Source organism: Sparus aurata, chromosome 2 (genome assembly GCF_900880675.1).
Source record: "Sparus aurata chromosome 2, fSpaAur1.1, whole genome shotgun sequence".
Classification (NCBI taxonomy): Eukaryota; Metazoa; Chordata; class Actinopteri; order Spariformes; family Sparidae; genus Sparus; species Sparus aurata.
This window is the reverse complement of record NC_044188.1, coordinates 13481452-13500235: the sequence shown is the minus strand read 5'-3', so window position 1 is coordinate 13500235 and position 18784 is coordinate 13481452. Positions and strand designations below refer to the sequence as shown.

Here is an 18784-nt window from a genome sequence, read left to right as displayed (position 1 = left end):
ATGTGGAGTTATTATGCTCATAATCACTCCCAAATCCACCACATCCTCCCAATGTTCTTTCACCGCCTCCTTTTTAGCTTCCCGGCCATTCATTGTTCTCCCTCCACCTCCCCGAGACATCATCTCTCTGCTCTTCTCGTTTTTCCTCTTTACCAGATAGCCATGATAAATCTCTGAGATATCCACCCAGTGGGCTTTTTACAGAATCAATGGCTATTTTGGAGCATCACTTTCTAGGCAAAAGATTGTGTGCATTCTGGGATGTGTGCGATACATCTAGGTACATTCTCGCAATGTGGAAAAACCTTATAATAAAAAGGATGGATAAAGCTTTATACTGGGGTAATGATGTAATAATAGGTAATAAGACTATTATAAGTTCTAAGATGCTCATCAAGATTAGCATCATCAACACTGTTATTGTCAGCTATTACCGTCTGTTTATGATTTTAGAATGTTTTCAACTAACATTCTTACCTGAAGAACCCATTCATTTATTAGCAGCAAACTATGCACCTTTTAAACTGTTAACTAAGCTTTTTGCTGCCTTATTAAGGTTAATAAACTGTTTATCCTTTTTGCAAATGTGCATTTTGCAGCACCTGGCTCTAAAGCGAGAACGCTCCCTTATAAAAATATACAATATTTTGGCTTCCTATGATATATGTGACTATAATTTCAATAGTAACTTAAACTGCTCAGTAGAGGTTAAGCACACGATCTGTAATCTGCTTGACTGCATCTGGAAACACAGAGAAGACAGAGTTGATTTGTCTTACTAAGTGATAATGTGCAGCCATAGAACTGACTGATAATTTTAAAAGTACCGTACTATGAAGCATTACCAAAAGGTGTTCAATTCATTTCAGCAGGCGGCGTGTTGAGCATTAACAACCAAAGGCAGGGTAAAAAATGTAAAGGAAATGTGACAACTGTATTGGCTCACATGTACAACATACTCATCAATCTCTCATCAGTACTGATTCTAACCACTTCTATGTTGCAGTTTTCGTAGGTTGTTCAGCTACTCTCAATAAAACTTGAACACTTGTAGTTGTGGTGATCAAATTTATTCTGAGAAAATGTATACCATCCTGAATTTATCAAGGCGATGGGAAAACATTGAGTATGAAGTGGCTCAGTTTGCGCAAACAGCAGCAGCAACAGCGAATTAAAACGGCAGCAGATTAGAGAACGGGGCGACACTGCTCTAAAATATAAGCCTGTGCAGTGTAAATATGTCCCTGGCTGCTGTTTAGAAATGCACGATATGCAATGAACATGTGTTTGACTTCAGCATGTGTGAGTCTGCGTCTTTGTGTGTGCTTGAATTGAATATTCCACTCGCAGTTTATATTTTGCACAAGCAATCACATTTTTAGTTCCCTAACGGATACAAATGTGAGAGTCACCGTCTCTCAGGAAGCCGGCTGAGCCTGGGCCTGTTTTGACGGTAAATAAGCTAATAGGCAAATGTCATGGTTATTAAATGAGTTAAGCCCGATCAATGTCGACTTCGGGGCTGAGGTATATAAATTTATTTCAAATGAGACACCAACTGACACCAATAAAATAAGTAATCTGTTAGCATCTGTCCGCAGGAACGAGGGGGGGGGGGTTGGTGTGTGTCTGCGAACGTGGCTGTGCGTCGAGAAGCGTTGGGAGGAGAAGCGAGGGATGACATAGAGTGAGGGTGGGAAAAATGGATTAAGGGGGGAGGTAGAGGTGGAGGCACGGATGAAGCCGTCACTTCGCTTTGTGAGATTCTTGGCGGTGAGAGATGAGAGAATGATCTCCCACGCAGGGCTGCAGGAATGCTTACACTGACACTTTCCCTCCGCCTGGGCCCCAGGAAAAGGAGGAGGAGGGGGGAAAAAGTGCAAACATGTCACAGAGATAGGAAGAGATCAATGTCCACAAACACAGCGAGCAAACAAACACGGCCAGAGATGCACAAACTTGTGTTAACACAGCACGGGCACAGATGATGTAATGTGTTTTCATCTATATTTCTCTCTCAATTCTCTCTTTTTTCCCTCTCGTCCGCTGACAGTGCCTCTCTTCTCTTCAGGATCCATCACTGGAATCATTTCATTAGCGTTCAGGCAACACGGCAGCGGTATTAGTTTCTTTGTAATGACAGGCGCAGTATTGAAGCATTTCATTTTCATCTCAGCACTTCAGCTTTGATCACGGGGTTTGTGTCTCTGAATAAAAAACTCGCCAAACAGTCCCTGAGGGTCACACTCGGCGGTGAATCGCGGGGATCCAAGCCACAAAGCCAGCACGTACGGATGAACACATGCAAACGCACCCTTAAGCACACGTTTACGTCACACTACAAAAGAGAATTGTCTCAAAGTTAAATGCGGAGCAAAGCTGCTTAGTGATAATCTACATTTATACTGAGCAAAAAAAAACAAAAAAACCCACTGAAATCCACATTGTGTCAGATCTTCATTTATCAGACTTCACAGGTTCAGGCTCTCGGCCGTGTCCGAGACGTCATCTGTATTCAAAACTGCAACCAATCAGTTATCGCTTTCAAATCCACCACGATGTGTGGACATGCAGAATGTTAGGTTTAGCCTGGAGCTAAGTTAGACACGTGGCGTGCTCCACTATGAGTACTGCCTTCAGTGTTTCGCCTTGAAAAATGATGAGCATTTTGGTGGATGCCAGTATTTTAAAGATGTGTTAGAGGGAGAGTTGGAAAAAAAGATCGATACCATACATACTGTATATCTGCTAAATCTGATGGTACAGCCAGGGGGTGCTTATCTGAGTATAAAAAGTGGAAGTAAAGGGAAACCGCAGAGTCTTTTACCGTTGCCAGGTGAACAGTGTGGACTCCAGGGAGTCAGTACACCTGGCCAAGAAATAATCCTGCACATAACCCCAATAAAACCACACATTGGGGTTAAGGGCAGGGCTAAAGATGCAGTGACCAGATCAAATCTCACCTCACCGCTCACAGTTTATTACAGTATAAAGAGCTGCAGGTCTGTTTGACTGAGGGCGGAGCGCAGCTACACGCACAGACAGGCAGAGCAGAGAGGCAAACAGAGGACCAGATGAAGCAGAGCAAAGGTGTCGGCATGTTTATTATGAAACCATGATTATTTCCAAAAACGTAATCAGAGGGCGGTGTTTTATTTCTCTCATTCACAGTATGCCTTTATCAGACAGGTATGAACATGTTATCGCTCTTCTCTCAAACTTTCAGCAAGCAAGAAAATAAGCATTGTTCCCTGACTATACCTTTAATTAAGAATGTTACACATAATGACCACATTAAAGGGTTTTTATTATTGGATTATTGATCACTTCTTTGACAGGTGCTGAGATGTTTCGGTTTGTGTCTCTCACATTGCGTTACTGTATATTTTGGAACATCCCCACGCTCAACTTCTTACATAACCATCAGCACCGCAGCCCCCCGCAGGTCACCCAACACACAGAACAGTCAGACCTATTGATTTACTATCAGGCATGACCAGAGCAGGAGATGTAGGTCCTGGCCCCTCTGGGTATGAATAATGCATTTAGGTCCATAGGGTTACAGCAGGCTCGAGCCTACCACTGCTGGACAACTTCAATGCACAGAAGACACCCGCGGGAAAGACGCGAGAGGCAACCTGACATTGATATAAAGTCGAAGAGTTGTATTCTCGGAGGTGGATCGAGGATGATGAGGGAGAAAAACCTTGGCGCGTGCTGCAGTGTCTTATATATGCCGGTGTGTGTGTGTGTAGTGTTGAATATCAGAGTTTCATGAAATATGCATGATGTATGTTTGAACCTCACCCCTCCTCCTCCCTCCCCTACAGGCCAGAAGCAAGGTCCTTCAAGCCCACACGAGCTCACGCGAATACACACGCACAGATATAATGTGGCACCCCGGCCTTATGCTGATGAATGTCTGTCCTTCAGAGAGCACAACAGCCACAGGAGAGTGATACAGCGTGAATGAGGACAGACGAAGAGAGCGAGAGAAAAAGGTGACGTAAGAAGAAAAAAAAAAAAAGGAGAGGCCGGAGAGCGTCTTGTGAGGCGGCGGTGGAGGCATGCAGGGGAGTGGAGAGGGTGGAGGTCCTGTCCAGCTATACAATAAGGTGTGTTTAACCTCGAAAGAAAATACTGAAGTGATATCTTTAAAAGATCTCTATATTTAGCTGCAAAGGATTACTCTGCACATGAGGTATGTAGGTGAAATATTCCTGTTAGGAGGTAAATATGAGTCGTATTCTTATACCTTTTGTCATTTGTATACATGAATAATTTAAACGTGCTTTGTTTATGTTTAAGTATTTGTTATTGTTGAGGAAAGGGGGATTCAGGAAGTATATTTCTGGAGGCATGTAAAAGAGAGCAGAGGTGCGAGCAGTGCTCATCGTGTAGAATAACACGGCAGCCGATCCTGTTACAGGCTGTGATCTGTGTGTTGACGAGTGGTGAGAAAAAAAAGTTTTAAAATCATCTGCTCTGGTAAAAGTTGCAGTATCCCAATGTGAAAGTACTCCTCGGCGAGAAAAAGCTGTCCCGCACTGACGATAAGATCCACGATACGTCGCCCCACAATAGCGATAATATCACGATACAGCGATTCTGCGATACATTTCAAAACAAACATCAAATCAGCTTAATGCCTCTTTATCACACGCGCTGACGGCAACTTGCCCATGTTCATGGGCACCATCATTATTTATCAAATGTATCAATATTTGGTGCCTGCATAATGATAATCGTATCACAAGTGGAAGTGTTGCGATATATTGCTGATGTTTTGTCCCACCCTTACATGTACTCTAAGTTTTTTATTACTACATATTATATAATTGGTTCAATCTAATTATAAGCCAAATCTAAAGGGTTAAACAAAAGACCTGGTTTCAGAATTATGGGAGTTGTCATTGTTAGACTACATCTGATGTCTATCTGACACGACTTCCTGTTATTTTTAGTCCCTGTTTCCTTCCTCGCTGTTTGAGCTCCTCCTGGAAGTCACAGACAACGACATGAATGCACCTCCACCTTGATTAAAGTTGCGGATAACTCTGGGTTTGAACTTTTTTTGGGAAACATTTGGTGAGTACACAACATGACACATTCAACAACAGGGCTCAAGTTATTTTAATGAGCCAAAGCCCAACCTCTGACAAGAACGTAAAATATACTTAAAACATTTAATATTTCCCGATGAAATCTAGAGGAGAAGTAATTTAAAGTGCCATGAAATGGAAATGCTCGATGAAAAAGACTTCAGCGGTGCCCAGACCGTGTTCAAAATGGAGACCTGAGGGAAGGACCTACCACGACACCGCTGCATTGGAGGAGCTGGTGAGTTAACACATAGTTTTATTTTCCCAATTACGATAATGAAAAAAAAGGACATTAAGAGGGAAGAGATGGAGGAGGGAGGGGGGCCGGCCGGGGGGATTCTTTGTCATCTTGGTTTTTAAGTTACAGTAACTTCCTAATTAGGAAGACATTTGCTGCTGTGCTAATGAACAACAAACTCTTTCAAGCAGAACAAACAACCTAAAAACAAAGCACGCACACACACACACACGCACTCCAGGACACCAGCCCATCTGTTTGCTGAGGGAATCTCGTTTTCCTCCAGCACTGCTTAAACAGAGAGTGGGCAAAAAAATGCATCCCCCCCACACACACACACACACAGCAGTGATCATGCAGACATGACATCATATTTTTCTGTGCTGAGTCTCTGCACTGAGCGTGGGCAGGACGTGTGTGTGGGTAGCTGGTGTGTGTCAGCGTGATTACTACACTGCGAGGGCCAGCACGAAACTGGAAAAAGCAGCCAAGCAGACTGTGCATGTGTGTGTTTGTTTGTGTCCTCGTCTGTCACTTAGAACTCGAGGCGATCTAAAGGCATCTTCTCACATCTCTTCCTCCTTCGCCTGACTTTGTTTCTCCCTCCCTCCTTCCCCTCTCTCTGTTTATCCGCTGCTCATACGGTCGGTCTTTTTGTTTGGCTGCCATGCCCTGTGAGCACTATTTAATTCTCCCCCCCTCCCACCCGTGCTCCCTCGGGAGCAGATATTGGTGAGAGGAGGCTGGCAGGGGGTGAGACGGGGGGGAGGACAAGGGCAGAGGCACTTCATTAATCAATCAACCAGCTTTGAAAATTTACCTAATTAACGGCTAATTACAGATCTGGGCACGGTGCCAGCTGGCATCCCATCCACCTCCACCGATACCGACCCCCGCGGTCCCCCTAGATGACACTAGAGGTAAACACCCCTCCCTCGTTCCCTCCTTTGCTCTCTTCTTTATTAGTCTATCCATCCGTGCATCCACTCGCCCGTTCCTTTTTAATCCTCTGTACAAACAAAAGATCCCAGCTGATAACTTTAAGATGTCGAGATCACTCGCCGCCTGCCTTGTTCTTGTGTCGCACCATAAGCTTGGCTGTCTGATTTTCATTAGTGTCGTCCTACCGGGGTAAGACTGGTGGTGGTCATCACGGCGTCCTGGAGGCTCTCGGGAGAAACCGTCTCGCCCAGATGATGGCCGGTACGGGTCTTGTCTTGTCCCTGCCAGCTCCCTCTTGCACGCCAGGCCCGCTGGATCCTGGGAACATCAGTGGACAGAATATATTTATCAGCTACATCTTCATACTACAAGGAAAGTTGAGCTGTAATGAGCTGTGGAGCTGCCTGGTGGGAGGAGTAATGTAGGGATGATGTTTTGCAGAACATGTCCCAGTGAAGTTGACCTTTGACCTTACGGATACACACTGTCACCAATTCATCATTTTACCCCACTGGACGTTTATGTGAACAGTTTTCTCATGATCATTGTTGAATTCTTGATCTTTCGCCAAAAGCCCGTTTTGTGAGGTCACAGCGACCTTGACCTTTGACCACCAAATTCTGATAATTTCATCCTCGAGTCCAATCAGACGCTTGCGCCAAATCGGAAGGAATTCCCTCGAGGCATTCCTGAGATATCCTGCTCGTGAGAATGGAACGGGTGCATGGGGGAACAACCCGTGAACATGAGGCCTCGGGCCACAGCTGTGGTCGACACGTAGGCATTAAACAACACCTCCTTTCTTGACGAGACATAACATATAGCCATGCTTTTAAATAAAATGAGTGGCAGATACACGAGGGTACACATATATTTTCTGAATTCTAGAATATTTCATTACTTTAATTACTATAATAGAAACATGGTGGGTGCTTGATGTCACCACTGGCCATATCAACGTCTCGATTTCTCATTCTGAGACCTTTCTCTCCAACACCTTCCCCCAATATTTTCCCTCAATCTTCTTACCTTTAAATCTTATTTACACACTCTCCTGACCCCTCTTCACCCATCTCACCCCAGCTCTCAACCTCCGCGGATCGCTCCGTCTCGTCTCTCTCTTTCCACTGTGTCTTTCATCCCTGTAGTCACCCCGACGCCAGGGTCCAGGATGGAGTGTAGGATCAATTACCCAATGGAGAAACACATTCACCTCCAGTGGAGCAGAGAGACAGCTGAGCCGAATGGAACAAACTGAATTAAGCCATAACTCGTAGCTCCAAAAACCAATACCCCCCTCTCTCCTCCTCCTCCTTCCTTCTTCTTCCTCCATCCCTATTTTCACCACTTTTATTCTCCCTTTACTACCATTTTTGCTTCCTTTTCCTCTCCTCATTTTTTTCCCCATCCATCTCACCTTTCCACACCCCAATCATGTTAACTCTACGCAAAAAGCATTGGCTTTCCCTTTCTCAATCCCAGACGTTCGACGAAGTGAAAGCCTGAGGCGAGACCTGTCCTTCCCTCTTACACCTACAGTGTTTAAGTGAAATGGTGTTAGATGGCGACGGCGGTCTGCCAGGGTTCAAAAAGTGCACTCTGACCCCAACTCTGCAAACTTAATCAGAGGGAAGATTGAATTAAAGCCACAAATAAATTGATCTTCCCCCCCTGGACAACAAACATAATGCACTTTCAAGGTCAGAGGTAATGTCGGTGACACTCGATGTGAAATTGGTTAAAAAATGTAGAAAAGAAACAGATATTCGGAACAAAAACACTCACACGATAGCCTTGATCTCCAGGTGCTGCTGTTGCTCACGACGATGAGGGCTATTGTCGTCCTCTTCCTCACTCCTGCGAGGACGGCTTCTGTAATAACAGCGATTAAAAAAACGGATCAGAAAACCCGAACGCTGTTTGCAGCTCCACTTGTACGCTGGTAAGAGGATTGTCAAGGTAGAGCTTAGGTTCAAGAGGAAGGCCTTGTTATGGTAGAGTAAGGAAGGGCTTTTCATTACAGTACATACTCCTTATTGTCGACCGAGTGCCATCCATGACACACAAGGACTATTTCATGTAAGAGAAAGGACACTATATACTGCACCATGTCTTACCTGTCCACCTTTGGCGCTGCCTGCCCTCCACCGTGGTTGCAGTAGCGATGATACCTCTTCACTTCTTCCTGCATAATGAAAAGCACGGACACGTGAGGAAGGTTTTTAAATGTCTCTGCCAAACATATGACATCGGAGGATACAATAATAAATCTGAGGCATTTCCAGTAAGTGTATCTCTTTCTGTTACCTGTTTGGCAGCTTCTATGTGCCGGTAACAAAGGCATAAATAGTCATAAACACATAGCGGTGTGTGTGTGTGTGTGTGTGTGTGTGTGTGCGCGTGTGTGTTTACGCTATTGCTGATGCATAACGACACGTTTGTACTCTGCAGTTGCCAACCAGCCCGACACCGGCTGCAGGGGGCCAGGGGTCGAGGCCCCTCTCGGGCAGCTCTGGGGTCACTGCCACGAAGCTCGATGGGACCGGACAGATGGATGTGCTCCCGAAGCAGCAGAGCAGCTCCTCTTTATCTCTGGCATTCAATCATGTTTGTTAGCCGGCAGGGTGCAAGCTGCAAGTGTTTGTGTACTTGTGTCGAAATCAGAAGTGTGAGGGGTGTGTTTGGGCTAACTTTGCGCCATGTCTGCTTGTTGTGTGACGAGCGACTGTTCGCTAATAAGTTTCGTCATAAAAACGTTCCAAAAGAAAATTCATGGAGGTTGGAGCATAGAATGTGCGCAAACTGCTTAAAATGTCAATGTTGTTCTGTGTGAATGATAATTTCTATAAAGAGGAAATGTCTGAACTTGATAAAAGCGACTTTCTTCAACCAACATGTAAGAACTGGCCACCTGCTGAGTTCATTCTCAGGACAAATAAAGTGCAGCATATCACCGGAGTCACAGCTTACTGTAGCCGTCATTAGCTAGTTAGCTCAGTTAGCCGTGCAGCTAGCGGGCCGGAATGGGAGATCGGGGACCGATGTGTGTTGATGTTTACGTAGCTAAAACTGGAGTTTAAGACCGGGGCGAGCTGGTTAGCATGCTAACTTCTCTGCAACACAATAAATTGACATCATGACTTTTAAACTTTTATTTCTTCACATTTTATTGATGGGTGTATCACATTTTTGAATGTTTTAACTAAATTCTTACATATTGCCCCTTACATACTGTACTGTGTAAAACACATCACTGCATTGGTTACATTGGAGTGATTGTGTGGATCTCAGCTTATGTAGCGGACACGTGTGTACATGTAGTCCAGACAGACTGTGTACTGTTGCCACATTACTTCAACAGTTCTGAATGTTCCTGCGTCTTCACTCACTGAAGCCAGCAGAGATTAAGTGTTCAGGATGCCAGGCAGAAGGCCAGTAAGGGGTTTAATACACAACAGTTTCAACAGGCGTCGTGCTGTATTAACATGTCCACTCCATCCAGATGCTCGGGCTAAAATAAGAATCCATGACAAAGGACAGTGGTGGTGTTTAATCCGGTGAATGAAAAAATAAATGTGGTATTAAAACACATTTTAAAGAAAAATGTTTTCTATGCTTAAATATACAAATAGGGAGAGCATTACATTTTTAAGCGCTCTCTCTATTTGTATATTTCAGCATAAAAAACATTTTTCTTTAAAATGTGTTTTAATAACACATTTATTTTTTCATAAATTAGACTAAATTGTGAGTTGTTCTTGGCAGCTGTTGAGCCACCAGGGAATGTTCGAGGTCACTTTAAGAAGTTAGTTAGTATCTGCTTGGTGCCACTTTCAAAATCCTTGTGTCAATGAGAAAAGAACAATTGAGTCAGAAACCTACATGCTAAAAACAGCATTTATCCCAGCAAAATGTGCTCGCATGTTAACGTTTCTCTTGGAGGGTTTTGGCTATTTCAATGCCACGACTTGCCCCCTCATGCAACTGTTCCCCCAAAACACGTTTGTCCCGTGCCCTGTTTTGCAGCGGCATCATTGCTGCATCCTGTACATTTTATCCCCCCACATCACAAAGGTAACTGGTGCAGCCAGAACGTTCTTCAGTACTGGGGAAGCGCCGTGGAAATAGGTCTGGCTATATGAGACTAAGGCAGCAGTACACAAGCTGATTTGGCATTAGCAGTGCAGCAGCTGGCCGAAGAGAGCCAAAAGAACAGCAGCGTGGGATTTGATGACAGTTTCATCAACTGGATTTTATACATGTAGCCTATTTTTTTTGTATTCCTGTACTTAAATAAAAGTCATCTCCAGAGGGCTGTTCACAGCTTTCTGGGGGCTCTATGTCAAATGATGTTTAGAACACTGTTTTGGGAACCTCTGTTGGCTTCAGTCGGCCCGTGCGATCGCATAGTCTGCATATACATAACAGGAAACAGGGCTGCATCTCCACTATGAACTGATGCAGCTGCTTAAACCGACATTCAACAAGGAGGAAACAAGAGCACTGCCTTTGTGTGTTTGTCACTTTTTGCAGCCGCCATTATTGTTTACTCATTTTTTACAGCCACTGTCTTCTGTGTGTTTACAACCAACAATAATGTCTTGGGTCTCTGGACCGGATCAAATGCACTAAAAGTTATACGAGACCAATAGAAAACACCAAGTGGAGCTGATGACAGCACGAACACATCACTTTTAAGCATATAGGGAACACGACGATCTTATTAAATCAATGGCTGAATACATGATTGCATGAGAACAGGGGGTGGGGGGGAATTAACAGAACTAATCCTCCTCTGCTGTCCGTGTAAACAGCTTAATCGCATTATTTTCAATAGCGAAATAAGGACGATCGATAGACAGAGAGGCCGGAGAAAGTGAAGGTGGACAGTAATCAGCATCATGTCACTGAAAAATGAGAGAAGGAAAGAAAAGAGGAAGGAAGGGGAGAGGAAAAACAACAGCACATTGCAGAAAAGAGTCAGCTGCCCTTTAATTTATGAGTTATTAAAATCATAATTTCCTAGAGACCTAGTTCTATCACAGAGATCGATGGCAGGCGCACGGCCGAATGTCCACACACAGAGAAAGACAAAAGCTTATTCCCTGGAGTGTGTGTGATGGTCAGCTCTTTGTGCCCTTCAGACTACACTGTGTTCTCTCAGTGGGATAAACTCCCACACACACACACAAGAGACACACACCTGAGTGCACTGGGAGAGAAAACACGCCCGCGTGCACACATGCCGCCACACACTCACATGTACCCCCCCACACACACACACACACACACACACATTCACATGTACCCACACACACACACACACACACACACACACACACACACACACACACACACACACACCAATCTGATCTCACATTTGAGTGCGGTGCGGTGATCTGCATCAGAGCCTCGGCTGTTTAGCTGCAGCTTGACTCGCCGATCAGCCCGGGGAAACGTCCAATCAGGAGAGGAGCCGCGGCGGTGGAGATGCTCATTAATCGGAACATTGGAAATCAATTTACATACGCTGCGCGTGCAGGGGAATGATATGAAAGTCAACATTACTCTTTCACCTGAGTATAAAAGAAAAATGAGCCAGCAGAGAAATGCAGGTGTAACTGATGTGCTCGTGAGATAACATGGTTTGAGATGTTCTCTTGCCGTTGTGGCTACGGGGTAAATAAAAGTACTTTCTGTTGAGGGAAACGAAAATGCACTGATGTAATTTCTGCCCAAAGCTTGAGATCCTATTCTAGTGGAGAGGAAAGTAACACAAGCAGGAGAACAGAAAGAAAAAGAAACCGAGGGCGTGAATTGACAAAGAATCAGAATGATAAACTTTTATTGACTGAGAGCTGCGGTGAGAAAGCAGCTTCACGTCGATCAGATAACAGCGCGTACGAGCCCATACACTCACACAGGGCGGCTGCAGTTACACCGCCGTCAATACCGGGCTGGAGCAGGAGGTGTAAACTGACCTACCAGGTGCAGATAAGAAGCGGCGACGTCATGCAAACATACAGATGCGAGGTTGATTTCATATCTGTGAGTGAGCTGTCCGTCGCATACAGACGGAGCCATGCACAGGTTTTATAGGTAGGATTTGAAAGAAATGGCTGCCCTAGAGGACTTTGGCTTAAAGGGTTGCACCAGAGTTCATTATCAAGATACCGTTTGATCTTTCATACCCATTCATGGTTTTATCTGGAAAATCGAAGAAAAGCTGAGAAATTCCCATTACAAGTTCTCAGACCTTAAAGAAGACATGTTGTCCTTTCTTTCAGTATTCATATAGGTTCATGTGCACATACCAGTCTTGAAAGATAAAAAAGCCCAAAGCCCACACCGACAGGAGCTCCTCTCTCCCACAGAAAACTTGAAACCTGAAATGCATCATCAATAGCCCCGCCTTTAATTCCTTGACTTGCTGTCATCACACTGTGTCACCATGTCACACATTTGCTTGATTTATGGCTAGTTTGGAACTGATTTAGCAGAGCTGCTCTGCTGTCGTTAGCGGTGAGGGCTCAGACGTGTGTGAGCCAACCAATCAGAGCGGACTGGGTATTTGGGAAGGGAGGGGCCTTAAACAGGTGCTAAAACAGAGCATTTCAGACAGAGGGGGGAGTACAGATAAAAAAATTATGTTCAGTTCCCTTCCAATCAGGTCTAATCCAGTATGTATAACTGCTTAACCATCTGCATCAAATTGTACTCACTCATGTCATGTAACAGCCACCTAAAGATATTTTTCATCAAGATCCATGCAGTATTCCCTGAAAAAATTTGCATAACTTCAACAAAAGAAAGCTCCATCTCACGATGTTAAAGAAAATATGAAAAAACCTCCTAGATCCATCTTTTTTTCTGGATCGGAACCAAAAGTTAATGGGTTCTATTCTGGGCTGAGACCATCCTCCAATCCAGATTTTATGAAAATCTGTTAAGTAGTTCTTGTGTAATCCTGTTGACAAACCAACAAATAAACAGAGACAACATAACCACAAAAGAGAATTCCTCACATCTGGAATTTCTGCTTGATAAATGATGATTGAGCCATTATGAAAATCATTGCGGGTTGATTAATTAATCATTCTCGCACTAATGCAGACAGAGCTGAAGTCTTCAAACCTACACTGAGCTGACGGAACTGCAGTGAAGAATGTAAGGAGGTCAGAAAAAGAGTGTACATGGGATGTGCTATGAGGGAGGCAGGAAGCTATCAATTAGAAGGAAGAGGCGTTAAGGCGTTCAATTAGAATTGAGAGAGATGAAGAAGAAGAGGAAGAAGAAGACAGCCCACAAAGAGGTGCGGCGGTGGGCTGAGGATGACGAGTGGAGATGAAGAAGGTGTGAGAATGAGCAAAATGACTCTACAGTCGATCAACATGCCGAATGGAGCACTTGGGACTTTTCCCCCTCTGCTACTATTAACCAATAGGCTGCTGCGCTGGTTAACATATGGTGAGGGAGGGAGCGAGTGAGAGCATGTTAAAACACAAACACACACACACACACACACATGGCCATCATCAGTGAAGGGGCTTCTTTGAATGATCAAAGACTGAACTCATTCATTTAGACCGAACCAGCTCTCCAAGACATGGTAATAGGATGGGATGTGAATGACTACAAATTGGCAGAAATGTGTGTGTGGGTGTGTGTGTGTGTGTGTGTGTTTCTGTGGCACTGAACCAGCACACACCCACACACACAGAGAGGACATACATCTCTTCATCATATGACCGTGGTGTACCAGGAGACACACCGCTCTGTCAGCGTGCAGGCTCATCTCGCTCCACGCGCAGGTTATTACGTCTCAATCGTGGGGCATTTGAGCGAGCTGGCGCAGACAGCACTCACCACAGCTCTGTCCCACCGGGGAGGAGAGAAGATAATGCGCTTCTGAAATATGACACCCTTCCCCGGGATCACACTCTCCCGCTATACATCCCTCTCTATATATATTACATGCATATGCATCTGGCTCCCTCAGTGAACTGATGTCGCCGATGGATTCTCTTGGAAAACACTGGGACTTCACGCGAGATATTGATGAATGATTCCAGAAGTCAAAGCTGCAAGTGCTGTGTCAACAGTGTCACCTGTGCTGTGTATTTCATGCTTAACCCCATTAAACGTGCCCCCCCCCCTCCACGGGATGCTGTTTAAATAAGCTCTGTGTAAAATGGTTAACAACACGGGCCCGTGGCCGTAAAATCCAGCTGTCCCATTGATTATGGGGTAATAGCTGGATAGATTAATGTGTTTCTCAGGGGGGTTCACGCCTCAACAATGAATCTGAATCACTCACACAGACACAGCAAGTGGAGCAGCCCCTCCATATCCAATAACCTGCATTTCCATCGCCGCTCATATTTCACACGCCAATTACTGCTTAGGCCTCTGCCGAGCTTCTTCTTCTTCTTCTTCTTCGCGTCCTCCTCGGCAGCAGTTGCACATGAACCTTCCTCTGAAAACTCGCGGAGTTAAGCTGGATCAATTTGGAAAATTTAATTTTTGGGGAGGATTCACTAATGAAATCCTGCCGGTGGTGGAGGTGGTGGTGCAGTGGAAACAGATTGGAACAAATCTGGAGTCAAAATGAGAAAGTTTAAGTGAACATGCAATGAAGAAGAGAGAGTGTGTGTGTGTGTGTGTGTGTGTGTGTGCGTGTGTGTGTGTGTAACATATTGCAGAGTGAGCCGAAAAGCTGCGATGGAACAGTGCTTTCAGTGCTCACGCGCTCAATATCCCCAGCCGCCGATAATGTGCAGCACTACATCACGGGCATTAAATATTCAGGAGCTCAATACAACCAGGTGAATGTTGTGCACCTACACTTGCCCGAGCACACACAGGGAAAAAAAACAACACACCACATACTTGTGTTAGAGCTGATTCCAGCAAAAAAAAAAAAACGGAGTCACATTATGAAAAGCACTTAAAGGGGCACTCTGTAGGTATGGAGCATATTCACAATATTAATGAGGGAATAATACAAACTCACTTCACTGCGGAATAAACAAGCTGCTCTCAGAGGAAAATAAGGTCCCTAGAATGCTGTTTGAAGCTGGGAAGGTGGCAGGGTCCGCCACATATAAATAATGAAATGGTGTTGTCCTTTAAGGTCGGCTTGTTTATTCAGTCGTGGACATGTTAAGTTTGTTTGAGCATAAAAAAATAATCAATCCCAAAATTACATAGTGCCCCTTTAAAGAGGAGCCCCGTTGTCAAACACGAGGAAGGGGCAACGCCACCTCAGTCAGCTCGAGCAGCCGACGCTCCGTCCTCCGCCGGTCCCTGCTGATAATGAAGTCATTTACAGCGTGGAGGTGCGATATGTAGTATTAATGAGACCTTTTCAGGCTGCTGCCATGATAAAAATCTTTAAGTGGCCTCAAGCCAAGATGGGAAAAGAAAAAAAAAAAAAAAGAAAGAAAAAAGCAATTTGCCAAACCATATTGAATTCAGCCAACTGTGCCATTCTGAATGGGTGAGTAAGAGAAGTGGAATTCAAAAGCAGTTAAAGGTGAAGCCGTGTAGCTCTGGGGGAGGAACAAAGATCTTCATTGACTCATTTGTGTTATGCCTGAACAAACTAAACAAACAGACTCTCTTTGTTGTCAGGACTGAATGAACAAACTGACCTTACAGGACAACACCACTTCATACTGTTTTACTTTGTTTATAGGTGGCGGACCCTGCAACCTCTCTAGCTTCATACAGTGTTCCGGGGGACCTCATTTTCCTCTGAGAACAACAGCTTGTTGATTCACTTATTGGGGGGGGGGGGGTCTGAGTTTGAATTTCTTCTCCAAACCTCCAAACTGCCCCTTTATGGCCCCTGGACTTTAGTTTTCACTGTCCATGGTGCTGATGCTCCTCTGGTTGTCTCCCTGGGGAACAGTTCACTCAGCTTTTGTCATACTGCAGAGAATCACACTTCTCTTACAGTCTGAGTCTTTTGACAGAGTCTCAGCCTCTGAGCAGCATCAACTTGCTGCTGCTGCTAAAAAAGATCAGAAAGTGAATTACATCATGGCTGAACTGTTCCCTCGTCGAGCAGAGAAGACACCGATCCTCCCTTTTCTCAACAAAGAGATAAAAAAAATCTGTTCGGTTCTACTTTGAAGAGATGACATTACACTCCAACAGACCGCTCCATCTGATCGCCTCTTACCTGGTTGTTAATGCACAGAGCGAGGTGTTTCCTCTCCCGAGCCACAGCCAGACCCCCGCTGCGCAGCCTCGCCTCCTCTCCCTGGTACATGCTTCTGGAAAAAAAAGGACACCGCTCAAGTTATTAAAAAAGGAAAAACTCTCCGAATTCGCGCATATGTGTTGCTCTCAGTGGTGTGAACAGCCTGTGTGCAGCTGCAGAGAGTGCCGTCATGCAGGTTTTTTTTTTCCTTTTTTTATCTACTCATCAGTGCCTGTCGAAGCAGCCTGCTGCCAGAGCTCCTCATCCATCCTAAAAAAAAAACATTTTAAAAAGCCCGTTTGCGTGCATGTGTGGCGGTGGATGTGACACTGACCTGTACGTGCCGTTCCTCAGCATGACGAGCTGTGCCTCCCTCGCTCTGTCTCTCTCTGCGCGGTCAGACAGAGATGGAGTGAGCACTTTGAGTCGGGAGCAGCCGGAGAGGAGAGACTTCGGGGAGAATTCTCTCAGCCAATGGGGCGCTGAGCGTGCGCGCGTCTTTTCCCTTACATTTATACACACAGCGCCCCGGCGTGCGTGCGTTGACTCTGCCGTTTAACTTGGCACGGGGGGTTTTAATCCCAGCGTTAATTATTACGCATGCACACACCCCACCCCCCCTTATCTCTCTGGGGAGGTGGTGACCGCATACTACTGTATCTGAGCCTTTTGTGCCAGGCTGCATTATCTGTTGGCTCATGTTCTAGATATGGTGTCATAATGGTTTCGCATAACACAGGTGTGGGCTGGGACGCACAAGTTGGGCAAACATTTGGTGTGGGTTTTTCTTTTTTTTTCTTTCTTTTTTTTTTAACAAATCGTACGTCATCTTTACACAGTGGTTAGGTGAGAGGCCGACAGGTGAGAGGCAGACAGGTGAGGTGCTTTAAGGCCTCGACACTGGCCGGTCTTTTTAAATGGATCACTTCCAAATCTGCCCAGTGACCAGCTACTACCAGAGGCTCCTTCTCCCGGTCTCCTACAGCCTCGTCTTCCTCCTGGGCCTGAGTCTGAACGGCGCCCTGCTGTGGTGCGTCTGCCGCCGGAGGCACCGCTGGAGCAGCACGGTCATCTACCTGACCAACCTGGCCGTGGCGGACCTCCTGTACGTGCTCAGCTTGCCCGCCCTCATCATCAGCAACGCCATGGGGGGTCTGTGGCCCTTCGGCAACCTCCTGTGCAAGAGCGTCAGGTTCTTCTTCCTCGTCAACCTCCACTGCAGCATGATGTTCCTCGCCTGCATCAGCGTGCACCGCTTCATCGGAGTGTGCTTCCCCATCGCCGCCGTGCGCATCAGGACCAGGAACGTCGCCCGCTTTGCGTCAGGATCAGTTTGGATCCTGGCCACCACGGAGATTGTACCCACGCTCGTTTTTGCGCACACGGGGGTGATCAACAACAGGACCGTGTGCTTCGAAATGACCGACCCGGCGCAGTTTAACGCTTACTTCCCGTACGGATTGTTTCTGACCATAGTGGGCTTTCTGATCCCCTTCCTCATCGTCACCACCTGTTACCTCTCCATGATGAAGGTGCTGTACTGCAGGGCCGCGGACAGCATCTGCAACGCCAGCACCGCTCGTATGCGCAACAAGTCTCTGTGCACCCTCCTGGCCGTGTGCTCCATGTTCGTGGTGTGTTTTGTGCCCTACCACGTCGCTCGGACCGTCTACCTGTTGGTGAGGGTCTACAGGCCCGAGGACTGCGAGCTCGTCAACGTCGTCATGATCTGCTTCAAGGTGTGGAAGCCCGTGGTGAGCTTCAACAGCTGCGCGAACCCCCTGCTGTACTTTCTCGGCTCCGGCAGCCACCGGCAGAAGGTGAGGGCCTGGCTGTGGAGGAGGAGGAAGAGGGTGCAGCCCAGCGTGTGTGTGCTGGAGGCGGGGAGCACCAACAGGTCCGGAGGGTAGAGGGCGTCCACCCGAGGGACAGCAATGACATTAAGACTGGGCCCCCTCAAAAGAAAAGCTGTGTTTTGTAACTTTTATTATTTTAAATACAATTTTTTTTAAAACATGGATTTGACAACATTCAACATCTCACAGAGGTCACTCACTCTAACTCACTCCAACTTATTGCAACTTACACAACCTGAGCGATCAGATAACTAAGAGAATCTGCAACTGATATTGCAAATACTGAGCCTGGTGATTCTGTGGCCAGAGGTGACGATTAAACTTTTGAGAGAATTAGCGCCCTCTGTCGTCTACACAGGGTGAAGCACCAGTCTAGTTTTATATGATACAATCTCATGGAAAACAACGTCTTCTGGTTCAAATGTAAGAAAATGAAAGC

The 18784-nt window shown here is 45.7% G+C and overlaps 2 protein-coding genes across 3 annotated transcripts in view; one reads left to right on the top strand and one right to left on the bottom strand.

Annotated features, from left to right (window-relative positions):
- Positions 1–16956, bottom strand: part of schip1 (schwannomin interacting protein 1) — a 243300-nt gene extending 226344 nt beyond the window's left edge. The window contains exons 1-5 of one of the 2 annotated variants that reach the window (XM_030442470.1): positions 16824–16956; positions 16469–16562; positions 8400–8467; positions 8068–8154; positions 6468–6600 (exon numbers count right to left, since the gene is read on the bottom strand). In XM_030442470.1, the coding sequence (XP_030298330.1) occupies positions 6468–6600; positions 8068–8154; positions 8400–8467; positions 16469–16562; positions 16824–16846 (405 nt within the window). In that variant the 5' untranslated portion in view covers positions 16847–16956. The remainder of the gene's footprint in view (positions 1–6467; positions 6601–8067; positions 8155–8399; positions 8468–16468; positions 16563–16823) is intronic. The other variant, XM_030442478.1, reaches the window with a different exon arrangement.
- Positions 16957–17353: 397 nt separating this feature from the next.
- LOC115597009 (P2Y purinoceptor 3-like) lies at positions 17354–18400 on the top strand. Its single transcript, XM_030442562.1, has one exon. The coding sequence runs from the start codon at positions 17407–17409 to the stop codon at positions 18397–18399; it is 993 nt and encodes a 330-aa protein (XP_030298422.1). The 5' UTR covers positions 17354–17406; the 3' UTR covers position 18400.
- The last annotated feature ends 384 nt before the right edge of the window (positions 18401–18784 follow it).

What these genes read in the sequence shown, in the direction of transcription:
- LOC115597009 (XM_030442562.1), top strand. Translation starts at nt 17,407, where the DNA reads ATGGATCACTTCCAAATCTGCCCAGTGACCAGCTACTACCAGAGGCTC.